This window comes from Gopherus evgoodei, chromosome 9 (assembly GCF_007399415.2).
Source record: "Gopherus evgoodei ecotype Sinaloan lineage chromosome 9, rGopEvg1_v1.p, whole genome shotgun sequence".
Taxonomy (NCBI): Eukaryota; Metazoa; Chordata; order Testudines; family Testudinidae; genus Gopherus; species Gopherus evgoodei.
The window spans coordinates 41,691,009-41,711,698 of NC_044330.1; the positions used below are offsets into that span (position 1 = coordinate 41,691,009).

Sequence of the window (20,690 nt, forward strand, 5' to 3'; positions counted from 1 at the left end):
TCCTTGGAGCGAAGGGAAATTTTGAGAGTGGGCAGAAAGAGGGTGACTGTGTGGAGAGACACGGGGGCACAAGTGTCAGCTATCGACCAATCCTTTGTCGACCCCAAATTCATCAACCCAAAGGTCAAAAGTGACAATTTACCTCTTCATGTCGCAAGCTGTAGACTTGCCTACAGCTGAACTGCCTGTCCAGTACAAAGGCTGGTCAGGAATGTGGACTTTTGCAGTCTATGACAATTATTCCATCCCCATGCTACTGGGGGAAGATTTGGCCAACCAGGTGAAGCGGGCCAAGAGAGTGGGAATGGTTACACGTAGCCAAACCAGGCAAGCTTCCAGACCCATTCCTGTTCCTGAGCCGTCCACAGAGGCCCCATCTGTGTTCCAAGAGACCCAGACAGAGGTAGTGGACCTGGATCTCATGCTAACAACAAAAACAGCCACAGTGCCTCCAGTCCCAGACCAGGAACTGGAAAAGCAGCCAGCACCAGAACCGTTGCCAGCACTGATACCAGCGCTTGCAAACCCATCTACAACCCCAACGCCAGAGGGCGCCAGCGAGCCTGAACTGGCAGAAGCAGCAGACAACCATACTCAAGAGGCTCAGCCAGAGCCTGAAATACCACCTGGTGCACCAGCAGAGAGCGGCTCACCAGCAACGGAAACAACCCCATCACCTACATCGCTTCCAGAGGGACCAAGCCCAAGTCCACAGTCTAAGGGAGAACTGGTGTCTCCAGCTTCAAGGGAACAGTTCCAGACTGAGCAGGAAGCAGATGACAGCCTTCAGAAAGCTTGGGCGGTGGCACGGGCACCCCACCACCTCTCAGCTCCTCTAATCGATCCCAGTTTGTTGTAGAACAAGGACTTTTATACAAGGAGACTCTTTCTGGTGGACACCAGGAAGACTGGCATCCACAAAAACAGTTGGTGGTTCCAACTAAATACCGGGAAAAGCTCTTAAGCTTAGCCCATGATCATCCCAGTGCCCATGCTGGGGTGAACAGAACCAAGGACCGGTTGGGGAAGTCCTTCCACTGGGAGGGGATGGGCAAGGACGTTGCCAAGTATGTCCGGTCTTGTGAGGTATGCTAAAGAGTGGGAAAGCCCCAAGACCAGGTCAAGGCCTCTCTCCAGCCACTCCCCCTAATTGAGGTCCCATTTCAGCGAGTAGCTGTGGATATTCTGGGTCCTTTCCCAAAAAAGACACCCAGAGGAAAGCAGCACGTACTGACTTTCGTGGACTTTGCTACCCGATGGCCAGAAGCAGTAGCTCTAAGCAACACCAGGGCTAAAGCTGTGTGCCAGGCCCTAACTGACATTTTTGCCAGGGTAGGTTGGCCCTCCAATATCCTTACAGATTCGGGGACAAATTTCCTGGCCAGGAACATAAAAGAACTGTGGGAAACTCATGGGGTGAACCACTTGGTTGCCACCCCGTACCACCATCAAACCAATGGCCTGGTAGATAGGTTTAATGGAACTTTGGGGGCCATGATACGTAAATTCGTCAATGACCACTCCAGTAATTGGGACATAGTGTTGCAGCAGTTACTTTTTGCCTACAGGGCTGTACCACATCCCAGTTTAGGGTTTTCACCGTTTAAACTTGTGTATGGCCACGAGGTTAAAGGGCCATTACCGTTGGTAAAGCAGCAATGGGAGGGGTTTATGCCTTCTCCAGGGACTAACATTCTGGACTTTGTAAACAACCTACAAAACAACCTCCGACACTCTTTAGCCCTTGCTAAAGAAAACCTAAAGGATGCTCAAAAAGAGCAAAAGGTCTGGTATGACAAACATACCAGAGAGTGTTCCTTCAAGGTAGGAGACCAGGTTATGGTCTTAAAGGCACAACAGGCCCATAAAATGGAAGCATCATGGGAAGGGCCATTCACGGTCCAAGAGCGTCTGGGAGCTGTTAACTACCTCATAGCATTTCCAAATTCCTCCCTAAAGCCCAGAGTTTACCATGTTAATTCTCTCAAACCTTTTTATTCCAGAGACTTACAGGTTTGTCAGTTTACAGTCCAGGAAGGAGATGACACTGAGTGGCCTGACGGTGTCTACAAAGGGAAAAAAGATGGTGGCGTGGAGGAGGTGAACCTCTCAACCACCCTGGAACATCTGCAGCAGCAACAAATCAAGGAGCTGTGCACTAGCTTCACCCCATTGTTCTCAGCCACCCCAGGACGGACTGAACGGGCATACCACTCCATTGACACAGGTAATGCTCACCCCATTAGAACACCACCCTACCGGGTGTCTCCTCATGCCCAAGCTGCTATAGAACGGAAGATCCAGAACATGCTACAGATGGGTATCATCCGCCCATCTACCAGTGCATGGGCATCTCAAGTGGTTCTGGTACCCAAACCATATGGGCTTTTGCGTGGACTACCGTAAGCTAAATGCGGTAACTCCTCCAGACAACTATCCAATGCCATGCACCGATGAGCTATTGGAAAAGTTGGGACGTGCCCAGTTCATCTCTACAATAGACTTAACCAAGGGGTACTGGCAAGTACCACTAGATAAACCTGCCAAAGAGAGGTCAGCATTCATCACCCATGCAGGTATGAATTTAATGTGCTTCCTTTCGGCCTGCGAAATGCACCCGCCACTTTCCAGAGGCTGGTAGATGGTCTACTAGCAGGACTGGGCGAATATGCAGTTGCCTACCTTGATGATGTGGCCATTTTTTCTGACTCCTGGCCCGAACACCTACTACACCTGGAAAAGGTCTTTGAGCGCATCAGGCAGGCCGGACTAACTGTTAAGGCCAAAAAGTGTCAAATAGGCCAAAACACAGTGAATTACCTGGAACACTAGGTGGGTCTAGGAACCATAAACCCCCTTCAGGCCAAGGTGGATGCTACCCAAAAGTGGCCTGTCCCAAAGTCAAATAAACAGGTCCAATTCTTCTTAGGCTTGGCCGGGTACTACAGGCGATTTGTACCACACTACAGCCAAATCACTGCCCCACCAACTGACCTGACCAAAAAGACCCAGCCAAATGCAGTTAAGTGGACTGATGAGTGTCAAAAGGCCTTTACCCAACTTAAGGCGACGCTCATGTCTGACCCTGTGCTCAGGGCCCCGGACTTTGACAAGCCATTCCTAGTAACCACGTATGCATAAGAGCAGTTCTCATGCAGGAAGGACTGGATCACAACTTCCATCCTGTCGTGTTTCTCAGCAAGAAACTGTCTAACGGATAAAGCCACTGGTCAGTCAGTGAAAAGGAATGCTACGCCATTGTGTACGCCCTGCAAAAGCTACGCCCATACGTTTGGGGACGGCGGTTCCAGCTACAAACTGACCATGCTGCGCTAAAGTGGCTTCATACTGCCAAAGGGAACAACAAAAAACTTCTTCGATGGAGTTTAGCTCTCCAAGATTTTGATTTTGAAATTCAACACATTTCAGGAGCTTCTAACAAAGTAGGCAATGCACTCTCCCGTGAGAGTTTCCCAGAATCCACTGGTTAAAAATTGTTCTTAAAATGTACAAAGTCTTGTAGTTTACATACTTAGTAGTATATGTAAATGTGCATGTGTTGTATTAATCTGTTTATTCTAAAGTTCTAGGAAGAAATCACCGCCAGTGACGTTCCCCACTGTCTGCGATTTGGGGGGCTTGTCATAAACAGATAGCTAAGGGTTAATGTCTCTTTCACCTGGAAAGGGTTAACAAACAACACCTGACCAGAGGACCAATAAGGAAACAAGACTTTTTCAAATCTGGGTGGAGGGAAGTTTGGGTGTGAGTTCTTTGTCTGTTCTCTTTCTGGGCTCTGAGAGTGACCACAGGAATCTCCAGGCTCTCTGATCTTCTGTCTCCAAGTTGTGAGTACAAAGGTAGAAAGACAATATAGGCTTTTATATTGTTTTCTGTATTTGCAAATGTGTAGTCTGCTGGAAATAGTTTAAATTGTATTTTTTTTGGATAAGGCTGTTTATCCATTTTCTATAAGCTAAAAAGACCCTGTACTGTTGACCATCTAAACTGCAGAGATAAACCTTTTACTTTTTCTGTCCTTTTTATTAAAAGTTTTGCTTTTGAAGACCTGTTTGGTTTTTTTCCCCCCCTTGTTGAGGCTCGAGGGAATTGAGTCTGTACTTAACAGGAATAGAGAAGGGGGGGAGGGTGGAATCCCTTTGTTTAGATTCACAGAGCTTGAATCTGTGTCTCTCTCCAAGAGCCCAGAGAGGGAACACCTGGAGGGGAGGAGGGGGAAGGGAAATGGTTTATTCCCCTTTGTTGTGAGACTCAAGGAATCTGGGTCTTGGAGTCCCCTGGGAAGGTTTGGGGGGAACAGAGGGTATCAGGCCCTAAAAATTCCTGATTGGTGGCAGTGCTATCAGATCTAAGCTGGTAATTAAGCTTAGGGGAATTCATGCTAGTACCCATATTTTGGATGCTAAAGTCCAGATTTGGGAATTATATTATGACAGAGCCTAACAGCTCCAAAACCTGTGAAAGTCCTGTCTCAAGTCTGGGCTTCCTGGCTCCGAGCTGCGCTGCAGGGAGCCTAGAAGCACAGCTATAGATCTCCAGGCTGCTTGAAGAGCCTCATCAATTTCATTTTGAAAAGTCAAAATGAAGTCTTGTTTTGATTATTTCTAAATGAAAATTTGAATCCCATTCTGTGGAAAATTTTGATGTTTCATTTTTATTTGTATTTTTTCCCCTGGGTTCCAACCCACCTTAGCACTAACCCTTCAACAGACCCTCCACTTTACCACCTCATATCCTCCTCAAATGCACAAAAGAGTGCTGAAGTATTTTATAACCATAATGAGTTTTTCATAAAGGTTGCATTACTCCATAATATAGACTAACAGGTGTAGCCAATTGTTTGACTAGCTACATTCGTGGTTCATTCTTAAAAGTGTTCAAGAGAACATATACCCAAATTTCCCAAATGTATTGTCTAAAGACAAAACAGTACAATATGAAAAGGAGACATGCATACCCCTTCTTCTGAGAAGTAATACTTATCTCGCAGCATGTTCACCTTATGCAGAAGATGTGCTTCAAAGATATGCATTTGAGTTAGTAGTATAGTAAGATTTTACAAGTTATAAAACTTTACACATTGTGCCAGTTTTGTCCTTGATATGTCCCCCATACGTTTCTCATATCTGAATGTAACATTCAAAATGAAAGTGTTGATGACTCATGAAAGTATTCCCTAACTCTACTTGATATCAAGTATTCATGCATCTTTGTTTTGACAAGTCTTCTATTTTCTAACAGCAAAACAAACTTCAGCTTTTCAAAGTATTGTGGGATGCTTGACATGGATGAACAGAACTGTGGGACGAACATAATACATTCAGTTACTGTAAGTTCCCAACACCACACATACATATATACATATACACACACACACACACCATGCACATAACACCTACCAATGTGGTGTTTACTATGTCTAATATATAGGCATACAATATATATGGCTAACATATAACAATATGGCTATGGACCGTAGAGATACAAACCTATTCTTTTTTCTTGCCATAAAGATCCCTCGGGTTCCTCTTGAATGGGGGTTACTGCTCTTACAGTGAGACCATCCAAACTTTATTTGGTGAAATAAAGACTACAGAACATTGTGTGAAATTTTTGTGAAATTCTAAAATCATATTTATTGGCCAATTCACAGAAAGTGCCATAGTGACCACAAAAATGAATCTGTTTTTAATACATGTACAGGCCAAGTTTTAAAACAACAGGTCTATTTTCAATATGCATTTAACAAATCATGTGGAAAATGCCAGGATTTTAGCAATCTCAGAATCAGAAATGATTGTTCAAAGTGACAGAGTTTCCACAGATCATACCACAATGTCAATGGGGGAGGGAACACAATTTATTCCCACTACATAGAAAGTTAATTTTCAATGCACTTTCCCGTGTATCAATTTTTACTGAATAATTTATTAAAGAAAAGATGAAAAAAAATCAGTAAGCAGATTTGTAATAAATTTTTAAAAAAATCTACAAAAACAAAAACAAGGAGTCCAGTGGCACCTTAAAGACTAAGAGGTTTATTTGGGTGCAAGTTTTCCTGGGTAAAAAAACCCAATTCTTCAGATGCATAGAAGAAGTCGGTTTTGTACCCACGAAAGTTTATGACCTAATAAATATGGTAGTCTTTAAGGTGCCACCGGCGTCCCCGTTGCATTTGTGGATACAGACTAACATAGTTACTCCTCTAATAAGAAAAAATCAATGTCAGTTCATATTCAACTTTTTAATTGCATATAGTCATTTAACTCAACATCCTGCAAAAATTGTATAGATCTTCTCTTCCATATGCATTTAGCACTTGCAACAAGACATTTCTAGGTGTGGTTTTGATCACTTCATGTATACAATAATATATTTAATATAATGAACATCTCTCCTATGCTGAAGATATTGTTTGAGACATAATAAAAGGCTTAGAACAATCATACAATATGTGTCTGACTCATTTGTATCCCATCTGGTATATTCTATATTGCCTACAAATATGGTCACAGTTACACAGAGATTAAATTGTCTAACTGCTAGGAAACCTCTCAAAACTGGAAAAAAATTGCTACTGGCTAGAATTATTGCTTACTAGCAAGAACTAATGCACCAATATGGAAGCAAATCTTGCAAATTAAAAGTTTAATGTGAAAAAGTGCATTTTCCAACAAGGAAAGATCTTTTCCACTATCCAGTTATTATGAAATATAGTGACTATAGAGAATATGAAATATAGTGAAATGCACTGACCCAGTTAGCCAATTAGAGAAAAGGGATATTGAACTCAAAACAGTGTGGTTATCTCCTGATTGTGCAAAATACTGCACTCTGATTGGCTTATAGGTACGATTTGCATAACTATATTGTTATATCTGAATAAAAAATGTCCACAACAAGCACAGATGCCTGAACTTTTGCCTCTCAACCTATCCATGCATCTCAGTTAACCCCATTCTTCACTGTTCCTCCCCAGTGTCCACTTACGATCCCTCATCAAATAAAATTAATCCTTTTAAAATTGTATTTAATGTGTGGGGGTCAGATGGGAGAAGAGTAATAAGACGCTGGAAAATGGAAACAAACACTGTTGAGAATTTGCTTACCATTTTCCAGCCAGCTTTAAAAGTGGCCATGTCTGTTGTGACCTGGGAATTCTGAAGTCAATAACAGCTGTGGAAAATACAATAGCCAGTGGTGACTTGCACTTTCACTGCAGAAGGACCACCTATGGCTAGATCCTGCCTGTTCGGGACAGACCTGCACTAGGGGAAGAACAGAGCCACTTCACACCCAGAAGAGCAGTGGAAGGCCTTCTGCTTCCACCCTGACCTCCCAAGCAACCAACGGGGTGTGAGTCCACTATTGCAGCCTTTATGGAGGTGTCTCTGCTTCCCCATTTCACACCACAGATCATAATAGGGAAGGCATGGTTCTACCTCCTCCTCTCTGCCCCATATTGGAACTCCACATGTGCCTGGAGAAGAGGGGATACAGCAATCTCTACTCTTCCCTGAACACAGACTGCAGAACTGCCTTTTCTTCAACTGGGTCACACAAGGTTGGGGTGGGAGGAAACGCTCCTTGTGCCCTGCCTTCTCCCTTGTAGACCCAAATAAGAGCCAGGCATAATTTGGCCCATGGTGATTATACACAACACTTGACTCTGATTGGCTAATAATAACTCCAAACCAGAGAACAGGGAGATGCATGTTCCATGCTGAAACATAACCATACAATTATTATGCCATATGTATAGATTTGGGCCTGTTGTGGTATCCCAGTGCTCCATTTCACTACAGTACTTACTACATAGGGAGCAACCTCAAGTACTCATCTACATAACCAAGCACATTCAGCCAATCAAATCTCATGAATGGATGAAAGTTCTAGTGTCTCAAAGAAATAATAACCATCCACCAGTAATGACAACTCTTGACTATTATTGTTCAGAGGGCAGAAAGTATTTCTTTCATCCCTTTTACAAATTAGAGTGTTTAATAACGTAATCATGTGCACCAAGAGTGCCTCTCTTTATACCTCACAATCTAAGTTGTGACAAGCTACAACTGCTTAACTGTGCCTCCTGACTCTTTCAGTCTTGTGTCAAATACACATTGATATGAAGAGAGACTCTGTCAAGTTCATATATATATATATATATTAGTATCAGAGATTATCCCTTTGTTACTGTCTAGCTTATTAAAAGAAAGTTTCATTATAGGTTTTGTATTTGTTTAATCTCTAAGATACTACACAGTAGTACACAGCACTTACAGTGAACTGATCATAAGTAACAAAGGGAAATATCGGTTTGGGGTTTTTTTAGGTTTTGTAGTAAATAGAACTTCATAAAAAAGTCAACAAAAAAGATCTAGAGATTGAAGACCACGAATAAAGAGACTTAATTAAAAGAACTGTGGATGACTTGTCTAATAAATGACCAATGGAGGAAACGTGATAACCATCTACAAATATGTGAAGGGTATAAATAATAGTTAGGGAGAAGATTGATTTAGCATAGGTTAAGAGGGTGTAACTAAGATTAATTGGGGGAAATTAAGAAAAGGAGAATTTAAACTGAATACCAGGAAAAGCTTCCTAATGATGAATTCTATTAGACTCTGAAACAGTCTCCCGTGGGAAGCAGTGGAAGCCCCAGCCTTAGAATCATCTCAAAAACTAAACTCAGGGGAGGGGAAGCATTCGAAAAATATATTATAAGGAACAATCCTGCACTGCTAGGATGATAGACTAGCTGGACTATTCCCCCTCCCCCATCTTCTAATTTCTCTAACTAAGATTTGATGAGCTAATATATGTTCTAAAAGTAACCTTTAAACATTTTGGTATTTTTCTTTCTTTCCTACCTACAGTTTGGTATCTTTGTACAGGGCCACGTATAACAACAGGAATCATTTGAGTGTCTGTCTGTTACTCTCTAAAGCAACGATCTATTTCAAATCCATGCTCTTTTGTCAACACAGTTCTTATTTTCTGAACTACTGAATTGCCAATTAGGTGCTAACTGATATTACTCAGATTGTGGTGGTGCAGTATATATGTTGTAGCAGGGACATTTCAAACATTTTCAGAAGAGACCACTTATTTCTGATGCCTCCATTTTTGGGTGCCTAACGTAAGATATTTAGGGGCCTTATTTTGTGAGGTGCAAAGTATCTTCAGCTTCCCCTGGAATTGTGGGTAATCAATATCCCTGAAAAAAAAATTACACCTAAGGTTTTCAAAACTGTAGCACCCAAAATGAGTATATACTTGGACCTTTGTAGCAACTCTAGAACTGTCTAATGTAGTAGTTAAGACCTTTGTATTATTAAATGCAATCTTTATACAGTGCCTTGTTCTTTATGTAATATGATTTTTCCCCTCAGTTCTCTGAAATGTCTTAACACAAATCTGAGTGCTGAAATGTCTCTGCATTTTCCCTTAATTTTAACAACACAATCACTGAAAATTTTAATTATCTGTGAATATGTACAGAATTTGCATTCTCACAAATCAGAGCAGACCTACTTTGACCATAAGGCATTTCCCACACAATGCAGGCATAAGACAGTGACATTTGTCATGGCTCTTTTGTCTTCCTGCCTCCGCCAAACAAGCCACGGGCAGCAGCAACCAATCCAAATCACTCACAGTTTTAGTTCATTACCATATTAGCCTTCATGCTGTGAATGATTAAACATTAAGCAGAAATATATGTATTGCCATCTCAGAACATCTCTCAATTTTGACATTCAGCTTCCTTCCTAAAACTACTAATTGCAGATACCTGTCAATCCAGAAAGGATTACAGTAGATATTTCTATTCTCTCATCATTTGATACTCTGAGGCTTTGAGCCTCCAATTCTCATCTTTCACACCAACCTGATAACCCTCTCTAGCTCTGTGCCCACTCTACTTTCATTTCTGCTGTGTCACCACTCACTATTCATTTCTTAAATATTAATCCTGTTTCCTATATTGCTCACCTAACATTAGCCTGTATTCTTTTCACATTCCAATAGATCATACAGCCAAAGCATCCATAGAAATCTTTTCCAGCACCACAGGGCCTCACTCTTTGCAGCCTATTGAAAATTATGTCTTGCCAGTTTTGTTTCCAGTGTGAAACTTCACTCCAGCGACTAACATGGTCAAAATCATCTGAGTAAGCCATTTGTTCAATCAAGATGATGTTTAATACTTTGGAAGGAATGCAAGGGGAAAGATGTTGGGAAAAAACCCTTAGAAATAATCAAGCCCAGGACAACTTAGCAAAAGGTCTGATAAAGGATAAGACAGTTAACGGAGCCTTAAGAAGCTAGGTGCCCAACTCCCATAGAAAGGTTAAGTTCTTTTGAAAATCCCACCCAAAACCAATGGGTCAGAAATTTGCTCTATATTCAGACGTATTTCTAAAAATGCACCATGTCATTTTACAGACATATAACACACGGCACAGCCTGACAGGTTCTGCTATATGAAAAAGGTCACAGAATTTGCCACCTAAAATGAGATCAGATATTTAGCTGATAAAATTAGTCATACTTCTGTGAAAGAAACATGAAAAACTTCTTATGCTTCTTCCCTAAAAATTCTCACCATACAAATACAGCTGTACTATTGGCCCCAATGGAAGCTTTGCTTGAATTAGAACTGTAGAATTGGGCCAATATTGGGATCAATATTTTGTAGCTCAGGTGCCTAAAGCTTGTCTAAATCTATATTTAGGCACCGAAGGGCTAGCTTGCCGCTTGCCTTCAGGGAGCTGCACAAAGGAATTGAGGAGCGCAAGGCTCCCTGTGCTTCTCCATTAGGCTACCTACACTCTGCTAGGTCCTGGGCAGAGTGTAACACAGTCACTACTCTCCCTCACAAGCGGGATATTATGAGTGGAGTCATCTGTCTTCTGGAGCTGGCTGAATGTGTATGTGGGCGGGGGGAAAAGCAAACTGATTGTCCACTGGGCTGATTGTTCACTACCTTATGCAGCCATTTATACCAGTGCAAAATGAATACAGTGTGGGTATAAAGCACTACCAAGTCAGTACCGTACTGTTTTGCATTCATTTTGTAACAGTGGAAATGACTGCAGCAGGCACAAGGTTAAGAGAATCAGGCCAGATGAGTCATAGAAACTTCTGGGACTCTCCTGAGACAAGCACCCTGTATTCAGAGCTTCATAGGTGGCTAGATTTTCAGTGGTACTCACAACTTTTTATTTTCAACAAAAGAAAAAAAATCCATGGGACATTCCTTTTAAAACAATAATTAACCCCACTCCCCACCTCTATCCAATGTTTACCTTTTTCTACAGGATCAGTATAAGCTTTTAGCATTACATATTTTCTCTATATTTTTATTAGTATTTTAAGTGTGTTTTATTTTATTAAATATCCTCTTCTGAAAAGCTAATTAAAATGGACAAGAGAATAGCCCAAGGACACACACTCTCTTTATCACTCAGACACAAACACTCTCACTTCCTTGTTTTTGGCAGGATTTGTGCCTACTGTGCCCAGAAAATTTTTTTTCCATCACACAACATACATAAATGCAAATTCATTCCTCTGTTCCTCCTCCCCTACTTAGCAGACACACACACTCCAACATGTATGCAGTAAATAGAGCCCTTATATCTGCAGTTGGTAAATGTAAAACCTCTAAAGGAATTAGGAGAGTTAAAAAAAAAAAGGTTTTTAGTTAACTTTGTTGTTAATGTGCATTTGCTACCAAGGTTTCAATAGCCCAAGTTTGTCTGGGTTATGGTTACTTTTTAGAGAGCATAAAATTACTTCAAAACAGTTATTTCCCTTATAGTAATCAATAATATAAATATATAAAAATAATAATTTTAACTAGGTTCTCATGAGGCCTGTTCCAACACCTATTGAAGTCAACAGAAAGACTCCCTCCCAATAGACACTGTGTATCAGGTCCACGCACAACCCACTTTTTCAATCTCCAGGAATCTTGCAAACTCATGTAATCCCTGTGTAAGAATGTTGACAAATCCTTGTGTAATTTTCTACTTGTTATATAACAGAAGCTTTACATAAGATGGTGGTCTGTTTTTTAAAGTATTTTCTGTGGTATCTTTCACCCTTAATTACAGTCAAGAACTCTGGGAACATGAACTGTTTTTATGCAATTCAGGCTCTATTAATTTCTGTTTAATCACCATTGATCTTTTCCAGAATAGTAAAACACAGCAGCTTGCTAGTCATTCAGAAACAAGGAAGCTTAGTTGATTTGCTAGACATAACTGGTGAAGTTTTGCTTGTACATCAATGTTATTTTAGCAAAAATATTTCTCAGGTTTGATGGAATGTGCTGTAATAATAGCGGTTGTCTCTTGGACAACTCCATCCAACAGGATGTCTTTCTGCCACTCACCAGTCAAAAAGGATCATGCCTCCAGCTAGTATGGTCCAAAAGAAGAGTTAAACCATTCCAGGATGCCATTTCCTTTATTAAAAATACTATAATATTCTACAGCAATGGTCCTAGCCCAGTCTGGCTTACAACTGCGTTCCTGCTGTGTTTACACTGTTAACTGCAGGAAACATAGCAATTCTTAAAGAACACACTGGCTCCCTATTTATTTTTAGTGCAATTCAAGGCACTGATGCTGATTTGCAAAGCTCTGTGCAGATTGGGCCTGGGCATAGAACTCAAGATCAGCTGGGTTTTTTTTTTACTGTCAGTCCTTAGACATGGATTTCTGAGGGCTAGTCGCTGACGGGGTCCTCAGTGGAAAGCAGTTGGATCTGGAACTTTTATGATGTCTGGTATGCAGAGCCAGAGTCTCTGCTGGACATTCAGGCTTTGGTGTACACTATATGATTTTATGAAAATGTTCTAATGAGTGTGAATATAATGTAATTGGAATATGCTTCATGTAAAAGGTCTCTTGTAAGGTATTACAAAGCTTATAATCTACTGAGTATGTTCATCCTATTTGTACGAATGTATCAATCTTGTATCTGAAACTAGTAATATAAAATATAACTCTGAGGGCCTACTTTAGTTATGCAAAGTGTGGGCCATTGATGGTGGTTTAGAATCTTGATGGCTCTGATCAACTAAGATAATTGACTGTATATGGCTCTGTTTACTTGTACGTCTTCTTCTATACGGGTGTGCTGGTAAGTGGGTAATGAAGTCTTGCAGTAACATGTGATCATGTCACCAGAACTGGAATCCATCTTTAACCTGGTGCTTTTCCATTTAGGAGGGGTGGGAACCCAGACAGGAACAAAGGATTCCCACCTTGTGCAAGAGATATATAAGGGCTGCAATCAAGAGAAATCCCCTAGCTACCACCTAAGCTGGAAGAAGGACTGTACCAGGAAAAGGATTGGGCCCAGCCTAGAAGGAGGCTAGTCTGTAAAAAAGGCTTATTGGAACATCTCTGAGAGTGAGATTTACCTGCATTTAGTTTAAAAAAAAACAACACTCACTATATTAGGCTTAGACTAGCACGTTTTATTTTATTTTGCTTGATGATTTACTTTGTTCTGTCTGTTATTACTTGGAACCACTTAAATCCTACTTTTTGTATTTAATAAAATCACTTTTCACTTATTAATTAGCCCAGAGTATGTATTAATACTGGAGGGGGGAGGTACAAACAGCTGTGCATCTCTCTCTATCAGTGTCACAGAAGGCAAACAATTCATCACTTTATCCTATATAAGCTTATACGGATCTATTTGGGGGTATGGAACTCATTGGGAGCTGGGTATCTGAGTGCTGGAGACAGGAGCAGTTCTTAAGTGCTTTTCAGTTAAGCCTGCAGCTTGTGGGGGATGTGACCTCAGACTTGGATCTGTGTCTGCAGCAGGCAAGCGTGTCTGGCTCAAACTAGGCAAGGTTCTGAAGTCCCAAGCTGGCAGGGAAAATGGGCTCAGAGGTAGTCCCAGTACATTAGGTGGCAGTCCTAAGGGGGGTTTCTGTGATCCAATGGTTCATCTCTTTCCCTTGGCCTTATCCTATGAAAGCAGCATGACTATGAGGGTCTTACATGGTTTAGGGATGAGTAAAAATGTTGAAAGGGGTCAAAAGGTGAGATATACTATCTTTAAATAGCATAGAGCAGTAAGATGTTATGGCCATCGCTCAACTCTCTGACCAAGTCACATAGTCAAAATGGACCCCTTCCAGGGCACAAAGAGTACACCAAATGTCTACCCTCATCAGGGTCTTCAGTCCCATCTCTGAGCCCTTTAAATCCAGCCCTTTGCTTGGATTTCTAAAAGGGCCTTGATCTATTCTTCTCACTTAGCCACCTGGCCAGTGATGAGGGGAACCCAGACTTGTCCACTACTCTGGGTTCCAACCCAGGGACCTTACAAACAGCAGCCACATAGTACTTCCTTTAATTAGCTGCTGCTGAATTCCTTGGACCTGGTCCCTTTACCTTCACCCTTTACCTGAGGTTTAAAGTTCTCATGTCCACTCTCTCCCAGTCCCAGGTCCAGTAAATGCACCCCACAAAGATCCTTTGGACAGAGAGGAGCACTCTTTTTCACTCCCTCTGGCTCCAGCTTGGACTAAGCTGCTAACCCCTGCAGCTCCTTTTATCTGAGCCTGCTGAGATCTGATTGGCTGCTTCCATCAGCAGAACCACAGGGCATGTAGTAGGACCATAGGGCATTCAAACATACTCTAGGGAATAATCAACAGTTATGCCAGCTGGCCAAAGGTGCATCAATCCCAAAGTTTATCAGCCTGAATCTCCTACACTGAAATGCACAGCAGTAAGAAATGAACCACTAGAGAGATGACTCAATATGTTTTAAAATGCATATGAATCTGCCACCATTAGTAACAGACAGAGTGAGTACTGTATTTCTAAAAAACTCCTATAACACAAAGCTTACTTGTACCATGGTGGTTTACTTATCAGTTGCAAATATCTAATTATGAAATGCCTTAGCTGAGAAAGCTAAAATGAGACATCACCAGGATTTCATCTGCTGTATAACTGGCAGAGGACAAATACCTAACTACATTTAAAGTGGTAAAGTACACACTATAACACCTTTATTTCCTATCCAAAGTTTAGTTCTCTTGCTGTTACTTCTGCCACATTGGCTCATTTTGGAAGAGGAGTGGAAAGCCACTATACAGAAACTATTAAAGAAAAACATGACCCACAAAGGTGAAACAATTATAGTGGGAGAAACTAAGATGCTAATCGGGTGTTAGACATCAAGAGTTACAGCACTCAGTTCCTTTCCCTCAAATTTCCTACAAATTTGGTACATGACAATTAAATTGTGCTACAAGGTTTATATTGTCATTTTCATTAAACGTAGAACAAATGGCACAGGTATGCTCAATCTAATCAGCAATTATGTATTGTAGTAGGGAGGATGGGATTTCTACTGGCTTGTAGATTATCAAGACCTCAAGCCCTGTATTTCTCTTCTCTATAAACAATCAAATGCTTTCTAGATGTTTTTAATTTCGGTGATCTATGGTATATTTCCCAGATATCATCATCTGTTTGAATAAATGAATATTCAGAACAAACACTAACATTTTATTTTAGTTACTACTAAATTTAATGAACCCTTATTTGAACCGGTGTCAGCTGATGCCATACTTCTTGATATTGATCTCAACAGCCATATGTCTTTAGAATCACTTGTAGAAATCTAATACCTGTGGTACAGGTGGAAGTAAAAAAGAAATCTGAGCTATTGACCATGAAAAAGAACATAAGCAGCAATATTAGTTCAGATAACACATAATACAACTGAACTTGCATTAGCAAATTTTGCAGCTTTTTCCAACCTGTGTCTATCCTCAAAATGTCAGAAGAGAAAAATGTAAGTATCTATCTTAGGGCATTTTTAACACCCCATCCCCACAACAGCCAGATGCTATGCAAGGAGGCGTCACTTTTGCAGTTTCGATACTTTTGGGGCCCAATCCTGCTGCTTTTAATAAAGTAAAACTCTCATCTTAATGACATCAGTGTGAGTTTGGCTAAGTAAGGGTCAGAAGACTGGGTCCATTTTAACACTTGTTGGAAAATGAGGACTTCTGTGTGGCTTGATGGCCCAGATCTGTATTTGGAGTAAGGGGATATCCCTCAGGCAGCCAGATTATTCAGGGGAGTGCAAAAGAGTAAGAATATTATACTGCCCTTTTAAGAGGTTGTACAACACAGTTCCTACAGCAGGGGGTGAGGATTGGGCACCACATAGCTTCCTGAGTGCGAAGACTGCAGTTTTACCTGTCTTCTAGTAGGAGATACATGGATGCTCCTGGTATACACTCTCCTCCCTTGTCGTGAACCTGTTCAGGTCTGAGTATGATGTGGCCTTGAATGAAATATAATCTCTAGTCCACCCTAGTCCATCAAAGTGATAAGCTTGAGGGTGAGGGGAAATATACTTAGAGATCTCTAAGGAAATGAAACAGAGAGCCTCTCTTAAGAAATATTATATAGTACTTTTCATTAATCAACCAGGACAGTTATGTAAATTTTAGTGTGTTGTAGAACTAGTTGAAATTTTTTAATCTAAGCATATTTTTGACAAAAAATACTTTTTCAATCAAAGCGATTCCCCCACCCCCTTAGGTGGAAAAAAATGGCAACTGAAAACAAAACAAAACAATTCAGTAAAAATATTCTGGCTTTCATAAAGATTTTCTACCTTTGGGTGGAAAAAAATCTAGTTTTGGTTTCAGCAAAAGTGAAATATTTTTTTGAAAATGCTTTTTGAAAACTAAAACATTTTTGCTTTTTATTAATTAAAAATAAAAAAACTGTAGAAATGTTTAGGGAAAAAAGGAAATAATGAAAAAAAATCCTGTAAAAATACACTGTCATTTTACAATCTTTTCCAGTGTTTTGGGCCATTGCTACAGAAAACTGTAGTGATGTTTTGCACGTGTGTGCGTTTTATAAAGGAATATCCAGTTCTCACTGAAATTTTGTAAAAATGACCCTCCTGATCATTTGAATGTAAAATGCTTCATAACCTGCTAAAATGATTAACCTAAAATAAGTACATAGTACAAATAAGTACATGTACAAATAAGTACAAACCAATATAGAGATAGCACAGGCTCTGCTTTCATTCATCTTACTTCTATAAATTAGACATATTTACAATATCGAATATAAATTTATTCATGTTTGCTCCTTCCGTAATATACCAGCATAATCTGAATAGATTTGCATCCAATAAACAAAATATAAATATTTAATGAATGTTCATATATTTTCAAGTTATGAATAAGTTATAAAATAGACTATTAATAATGTAAATTGCTGTTTTCAAACATAAAAATGGTGAAAATTACTGACAAAAAGTTGATTTTTAATTTTTCAATACAATTTTAATTTTGAGATTGATTTTAAATCTCTAATTTTTACTTTCTGTCTGAGCAGAAAGCTTTGTTTAATTGTGGGCTGAATATAACTACAAATGAAAGACCTGCTTCATATTACTGAAAAAAAAAAAGGAATTATGCCTTTTTACCAGATTTCCTTATATCATACTCTGGAAGGAAGAAAACACAATATATATATTTTAATAATGAGTTATTTGTACACACGCCATCTACAATGCAAAACAGTGAGCGACCTAAAAGATATCTTGCTATTCAAAAAAATTAGTGTGAGTATAAAAATAAATTAGGGGACCAATCCAGCTGTTCTTACACCCTCAAGAAAATGGGACTGTAACACATGGGAAAAGTTCTGTACTGCCAACACCAAGCATTCAAAAATCATGAGTCAGTCTCCCCAAAATCGTGAGGTCAATCTAAAAACCATGATTTTACATAAATAAATAAATAAATTTGGGACTGTCTTCATTTACCTTCTAATTTTTTATGCTCGTAGGGCCCACTTGAGTCACCTTTTTTTTGCAACCATAAGAGCTAGAACTTTGATTGTTTAAAAAAATGAAAGCTGAGATTTTCTGTATTCACATTACTGTAAGAGCTGGGGCTTTAAGAAATATACCAAGCAGCGAGAGAGCTGGCAACCCTGAAAATTATCCATATGAACCCAGGGTGAGTAAGGGTTGCCTCCTGCAGGATTAAGTGCCATTTCTATGCGTGGAGCCATGGCACCGTAGCAAAGAAAAGATTTACACACATACTTTTTTGTTCAGTTACGCTCCATACTGTACTGCTACTGAGCTTCTTGTTGGCACACAGGAAAGATAGGAGGAATGGCTCACTCCAAACAGCAAATTACAAAAGCAAAATCCAACAAACAAAATCTAAAGGAAAGAAGAGGGTTGGAAACAGGTAAAAATTCACAGGGCAGAATTCACTGTGACGCCAGTTGGTTTGTCTGTTATACATTAAAATAGTTACCGTAGGAAATGCTGCCTCATTTGTTATTCATGTCATTTTGAAGATGCAAAGTATGTTAAAGGGAGGAGGAAAAAAGAAAAACAGACTTACCAGCATATTTTGTGTACTTTTTCTTTGAACAGTGTTTAGGAAAAAATATGCTGTGTTAAACTAATATTTGCTCAAGCTCTAATGGTTCTTTTACTTCTTTTGGTTCCAATTGGATTTTATTTTTCCTTGTTCTTGTTTTACTTTATAGACCCCCTTTTTCAAAAAATAAAGGGTTCAGGAAGAGGAGAAAAAGGACAGTAGTAGGTGCAAAGGAGAGCTGGAGAGTCTAGGTTATGTCAGTTTTTTCCTGTGCCACTGTTTGGTTGGTAAAAGTATAGCAAAAATGGGGGACGATATTTTATAGAATAAAGCCAGACATAAATTCCAGCTGGCATCATTTAATCAGTCTTTCTACAGGCAGAAGGGAACATTTCCCTAAGATTATATTTCATTTTCATGCATACATATAAGTACTTGTCTAAGTTCCAACCAGAGGCAACTTGAGTATACTGGGGTTCATTGATTTTCTGTTACTGCAGTAAGATACTGCATCAAGATAATGATTTACAATGCAGATTACAAAACACTGATTTGCAGCAAGTTACAGAATCTGTGGCTAACGATCAGCCCCACAGGTTTCAGCCAAAATCAAGTTGAATTAGAATTTATGTTCAACATAAGATAACATTACTTAATCTGTGGGCAAAAGATCTTTGAAAGTTAACAAAAGAAAAGGTTTCATTTTCTGGGGGTTTTACATGATAGTAGTCAGGTTTCAACAGGTGGACTGGATAAAGATTTTATCTTCAAGGTCATGACACATTAGCAGAGAAATGTATTACCCATTCCTATTCTCACATATACCCTACATGTGGAGTCTTAAATATCCTTCTGTAGAATGCAATTAATGTCAAAGAAGGCAAAAAAAAAAAAAAAAGAAAAAAAAAGGAGGTGGTAAATGGCATTCAGCGTTTGACACCTGTAGCACTAAACCTCTGCTCTTATTTGAAGGCAGATTTCTTTTAGACACACAATAAAGTGAAGCCAAATGGCAACAGCATTATTAGGACCTACAGAAATAATTGTCATAAGCTGAAATCTCTCCTGTATGAAAAAATAGCAAAGGCAAAACCTCTATGGATTGAGTGACAGGACTTTTATTGGATTATTTGGAACAGAAACTGGAAATTGAGGGAATAAATTGACAGACCAAGCTCCGGACTAGTGTCATTACCATAGAGGACATTAAAGTTGGTACCCTGTATTTCACAAGGCATTGTAAGGAAAGGGACAATTCTATCAATAGCAACTGATACAACTATATCAATTTGGGCAATAGAACTATATCTATTTTAGGCAATAAATTCAAATCCTGTCAGTTAATTCATAGACAGAGATTAACTTGACTCAGAAATAAATTGTATTGGTGTTTACAAAAGGAGCAATAGGACTGGCAGGTTCTAGTAAGGGAGTGTTGAATCATCCCACTCCAACTGCTGTTGCCTGGTGGCATTCTGTTTGTCTCCCTCATTTCCAATTTCTTCTTCCTCCTCCTCTTCCTCCTCTTCTTCACTTTCACCTGATTCATCACTGGTCGTATCTTCCTCCTCCTCTTCCACTTCCTCCTCACTCTCCTCTACTACATGGCGAGGCTCTTCATATTTCTACATTATGTTAGAAAATACAGAGAAGGAAAAGGACTTGTTCATTAACCTAGCTAGGGGAACATAAAGCAATTGAACCAATAGTTTAACACTTCCTGTAACACCCATGAAAATGGATTGCTTCAGAAACTAATTGCTAATGTATTGAGAAAGTGCAATTTACGTGGCTACTTGGTTATTAGGGGATATACAGAGTAGAGTAAAGTAGCAGGTAAATTCTAAAGCTTGAAGCTATTGTAAAAAAAATGAAATATTGGTAAATGACTCATTGCTTAGTTAGTTAACTCATTTAACTTTTGATCATATGTCAGTTTCTCTAGACAGGTGTTCAATTTTGTTGCTCATTTCTTAACCTCTGCCCTGGATTGCCCCTTGCCTTCAGTTTGTCAATATTTGGTACCAGCACATTTTAAAATGGATGAATTGCATTGTTGTGGGTGCTTTAAATTGCAAGTGTCTATGCTGGGCAGGAAGTGATAGGGCAATGCTCCTTTCCCCCTTAAGCCAATTCTTCACCATCCCATCAAACAACAATAATATACAGGATGACAAATAAAATAATAACAATTAATAATAAAAAGCATAATAATAATCATTATTTGTATGTGCTAGATGCT

The 20,690-nt window shown here is 39.7% G+C and overlaps 1 protein-coding gene across 1 annotated transcript in view; it reads right to left on the reverse strand.

Moving 5' to 3' along the window:
• Positions 1–16,876: 16,876 nt before the first annotated feature.
• The window catches only part of CLSTN2 (calsyntenin 2), a 749,401-nt gene continuing 745,587 nt past the window's right edge, over positions 16,877–20,690 (reverse strand). Inside the window, exon 17 of the mRNA XM_030575667.1 lies at positions 16,877–20,073. Within this exon, the coding sequence (XP_030431527.1) occupies positions 19,870–20,073 (204 nt within the window). The 3' untranslated portion in view covers positions 16,877–19,869. The remainder of the gene's footprint in view (positions 20,074–20,690) is intronic.